This window comes from Nuphar pumila, chromosome 9, assembly GCF_984573655.1.
Source record: "Nuphar pumila chromosome 9, dmNupPumi1.hap1.1, whole genome shotgun sequence".
Classification (NCBI taxonomy): Eukaryota; Viridiplantae; Streptophyta; class Magnoliopsida; order Nymphaeales; family Nymphaeaceae; genus Nuphar; species Nuphar pumila.
In genome coordinates this window covers 4011213-4015906 of record NC_143257.1, presented here as the reverse complement: position 1 = coordinate 4015906, position 4694 = coordinate 4011213, and the positions used below count along the sequence as shown (strand labels likewise).

General features: G+C 42.3%; 1 protein-coding gene across 1 annotated transcript; it reads left to right on the top strand.

The window, feature by feature from the left end:
* The first annotated feature begins 439 nt into the window (after positions 1-439).
* On the top strand, positions 440-2792 carry LOC149828245 (uncharacterized). Its single transcript, XM_090017472.1, has one exon. It carries the CDS (start codon positions 1062-1064, stop codon positions 2448-2450), a length of 1389 nt encoding a protein of 462 aa, XP_089873598.1. The 5' UTR covers positions 440-1061; the 3' UTR covers positions 2451-2792.
* The last annotated feature ends 1902 nt before the right edge of the window (positions 2793-4694 follow it).

Sequence of the window (4694 nt, the reverse complement as noted above, 5' to 3'; positions counted from 1 at the left end):
TTATATAAATACTAACACAATAGTAACCTCACATAATTTTAATATGATATTCATATAATATAATACAGTATTAAGGGTGCAAGTATTAGTCTTATATTAGCACAAAAGTAACATTTGCATCAAATATTATCATAGTTTGTGCGTAGCACGGCTTAAGTCATCTTTGATTGCTACTATGGTTAGTGACGGTGACATGAAGGATAGGATTGTTAATTCTTGATTCAAATTCCTTTGATTTAAGAAAACAAGGGGAATGGTGGCCTGGTTGCAGAGCAAATGGGTGGGTGGTAAAAAGCGGGGAAATCAGCCAAATCAAACCCACCAGTAGGATGGAGAATGGTATTGAGAGAGAGAGAGAGAGAGAGAGAGAGAGAGGTGGTTTTGGTTTTACACAGTTTTGTGTTTCTGTGGACCGGGCCTGGCGAAAAACCATGGGCAGGCACAAACAGCATGCCCTCTCTCTCTCTCTCTCTCTCTCTCTCTGTCTCCTTAAAATGCAAACCACCGTTCAGAGTCTTAACCTTTCACCGTATACGTCACTACCTCCTGCTGTATCCCTTCTTCAGCACCCTTTGCTAAAGACTGGGTTGGGCACCAATCCAGTTCCCATTGATTCAAAGGACATGAAACCCACTGCTGCTGCTGCTGCTCCCTTCTGAAATGGGATGAATTCCCCTTGAGCATCCCTCTCTCTCTCTCTCTCTCTAGTGCAATAAGGAACCCATCATCTTTTATCCTCTTTTGAACACCAAAAACCATCTATATATCAAGTCATCCCAGTTCATGTTGGAGGTCCTATTTGGAGATTTCGAGAATTTCTCATTTCTCCACTCTATATATCAAGCCATACCTCTCTCTCTCTCTCTAAAAAATCTAGTGCAATAACAAGGAACCCATCAACCATTATCCTCTTTGAACACCACAAACCATCTGGGGTGTTGATTCTGTGGCACCCCAGTTCATGTTAGAACGTCATATGTAGTAGAGAGGACTAGTATAAACTCCTAGTTCTTTTGACATAATTAGTAGGACGGGCAAAAGAAAGAAGCAAATAAGGGAAGATGCTGAAGGGGATGGAAAGCAATGGGGTGGAGATGCCAGGCACAATGCTCCCAGGGATGGGATCAGGAATTCTAGCCCTGGAGATGCCTCTGCACCACCACCACCAACAACAACTACACCACCTTCAGCAGCAGCACCATCTCCACTTGGCCCCCTTCTCCTCCTCCCTCATCCACGACTCCAACCTCTCAGACCAGTCCCACCAGCAGCCCAAGCACCCCTACGGTATGCCCATGACCACCAATCAGCAGATGGCCTCCTTCAGCGACGAGGAGGAGGCCGCCAGGGGCTACGCTGCCGAAGACGGTGCCGGCGCCGGCGATGGGAGGGACGGGGAGAGGGTGCCGCCATGGCAGAGGATGAAGTGGACGGACGACATGATCAGGCTGCTCATCGTGGTTGTGCATTTCGTCGGCGACGACGGTGGCGGGCTGGATTCCGGCCCCGTCAAGGCCGAGAAGAAGAAGGTTGGTGTTGGTGGTGGCAGCAGCGGCAGCGGAATGCTGCAGAAGAAGGGGAAATGGAAGTTTGTGTCGAGGGCGATGCTCAAGAAGGGGTACTACGTCTCCCCCCAGCAATGCGAGGACAAATTCAATGATCTCAACAAGAGATACAAGAGGGTGAATGATATCCTTGGCAAGGGGACGGCTTGCAGAGTGGTGGAGAACCAGAGCCTCCTTGAAACGATGGACATCTCACCAAAGATGAAGGAGGAGGTGAGGAAGCTCCTCAATTCCAAGCACCTCTTCTTCAGAGAGATGTGTTCCTACCACAGCAGCAGCTCTGGTGGTCACCAGGCTTGTGAGGCCAAGCCTTCTATGGCTCATCATCAGCAGCAGCAACATCCCCAAATCTCCAGGCCTCATGACCAGCGTTGCTTCCACCAGGATATTAGCTCAGCACCAATCAACAAAGAAGTTGAAGATGAGAATGAGCATGATGATGATGATGAAGAAGATGATGGTGGCGACGCAGACGAGAACGAAGCCGGGCAAGACGAATCGTCTGCGAAGTGGCTGCGGCTAAGTGGTGGTGGTCGTAGTGTTTCTTCCTTGTCACCAATGCAGCAGCAGCTCAAGTTGGAATTGGCTAGTGTGTTTCAGGATGGGGGGAAGACGGTGTGGGAACAGAGGCAATGGATTAGGAGCAGGTCTGTGATGCTTGAGGAGCAGAAGGTGAGCTACAAATGCCAGGCGTTTGAGTTAGAGAAGCAGAGGTTTAAGTGGCAGAATTTCAGCAGGAAGAAGGAGAGGGAGCTCCAGAGGATGAAGTTGGAGAATGAGAGGTTGAAGCTTGAGAATGAGAGGATGCTGTTTGTTCTTAGGCAGAAGGAGATTGAGATTGATGGTGTTATCAAGAGATCAGAGCCTTCATCCATCACTGCATGAGGAATCTCTCTCTCTCTCTGTTCTATATATTGTATGGTAATGCACTCTTGGGCCTAGCTGCTGCAGAATGGGAATGTTTTGTAGACCATCTTTTTGGTTTTGTTTCTTTCTTTGTGGGAGCCCTCAATTTGCTGTTTCATGAGGCATTGGTTTTATACCTTGGATAACTGAGATGCTTTTCTGTCTCTTTTTTAGTCAAACTGAGATATACCCTCTTTTATTGCAGTTCTCGTTCTTCAGTCTGCAAAAAGCAGATGATTTCGAATCTGAGAAAAGAAGCAATCTGTGGAAAGTTTGATTTTTTCCTATCAAAAAGTAACAAAGTGAAATTTTCTGCTGGTATCTATGACACGGTTCTATATTTCAAAAAATATGTCTTGGTCTGGTCAGGTTGGTGTATTCTCTGTTGGCACACGCAACATGCTTGGTTAATTAGGGGGGGGGGGGGTGTTGTTTGGGTGCACCAAGTTATCCTGAAAATTGAAAAACTAGGATAATCATAGAATTATCAGGGATGTTATATTCTGTTCCATAACTCAATATCCGTGTCAATATCCTACTTTTGATATATTGGTTGATCTGAAGACCAATGTTATCAAAATTGAATCAAATTGGCCTTTTTTCGAATTGATTTGGGAGCAATTCAGCCCTTACTGAATTGGCAGATTAAGTACCGGTTTATCTCGGGGTTGGCGGAGTGGGGCGGGGCCTTGGCCGTTAGACAGTCGTTGAAGGTTTAATTCTCATGGGTGTCCTCTCTGTGCAAGCTGATGCCCAGCATATAGTCCCCAGGGGCTTGGGGTTCTAGCTCTGTAGTTTTAAGCTGTCAGCGAAATGACTGTAGGAAAGACGGAGCCATTGCAATTTCTTCTTAGTATAAATAAAAAAAAATCTCGATTTGAGCTGTATCGATGTGTGTGGCCTGAATCGTATCTGAATTGGCCTGTATATGTAATTTTCTTCTTTCTGATTTTTTTGGAATTAAAAAGATCATTTTTCATTCAGATAGTGCAGGAGTAGCCGGGTATTGATATTTTTGTGATTAGAGAGATAAGAACTATTTGCATTGAGTTGTAACTTCTCTCAGTTACTAGCTTTTTTGGGAAAGCAGATTCAATTCAGAAACCGATTCTAACAACATGCTAAAATACAAGTTGAAAATAGCTTATGGAATCTTATTAGAGATTAATGAAATATCTGAGTTGGATTTCATGATGAGGAAGCAGTTTTCAAGGAAAGAAGAGGTTTGTGTTAATGTTTTAAGCAGGTGAAGATACCATTAAGAAGAAAATTAAAATGTTTTTAGATCGGTCAATAAGCCTTTAAAGAAGCAAACACAATGATAAGAAGTTGAAATAAAAGTTCTTGATATTTTTTTAGGATTAGTTTGGTTCGATCACATGAAATTCACTTCCTCATACACTTTAGAAAGTGAATCTCATTTACTTTTTTAGCAAAAGCAACCAAATGTAAAAAGTACTCTTATGAGAAAGTAAATCCCATTTGCCTTTGCAAATGAGTAGAAAGTGAATCTTATTTGTATGAGAACCCGAATCTCATGAGGTTTAGAAAGTGAATTTCATTTTTACAGTACCCACAAACAACCAAAAGTAGCCTTAATGAAAAATGATTGACAGAGAGCATGTCATTTTCAATGTTTGGACTATCAAACAATTGCCATCTCCATGAGGGGCAGTCGTTCCATGTGGTGTTGTTCCAAGGGAGGCTCAAAAGGGGTAAGGTAAGATTATTTTAAGGGCCTGTTTGGTTAGCATGTAATATCCAGACATATTAGATACCCGAAAAAAAGAAAACAATAAATAATTTGTTGTTGTTTGGTTAGCAACTTAGGGTTTTTCAAAATCGGATATCTTAAAAAAACCTGAAAAATGTTAATCCAATGAATACCTTGATTAACAAAACCAGAGAAAAAACGTGTTTTTTCTTCTTCACTAAAACAAGGGCTCGCCCATTCAGTCCTGTAAAATATTGAAATCTGTATTTTTTTTGGTTCTTCAACTGGGTCAAAACACTACAATTTTCTAGAAATTAAAAAATCTAAAACTTTAAAAAACCTGAAAAATAGAAAACCAGAAATTTAATTTTCAAGATTTGCAACCAAACAGGCCCTAAGAGTAACTTACCTAGAACTGCTTAACTTATAAGCTATTTACGATAAAAGCTGTTTAACATTTGGCTCATTTCATTTAGCCCCTGCTTTTATAATATATTTTGTTAAAGGCG

What these genes read in the sequence shown, in the direction of transcription:
- LOC149828245 (XM_090017472.1), top strand. Translation starts at nt 1,062, where the DNA reads ATGCTGAAGGGGATGGAAAGCAATGGGGTGGAGATGCCAGGCACAATG.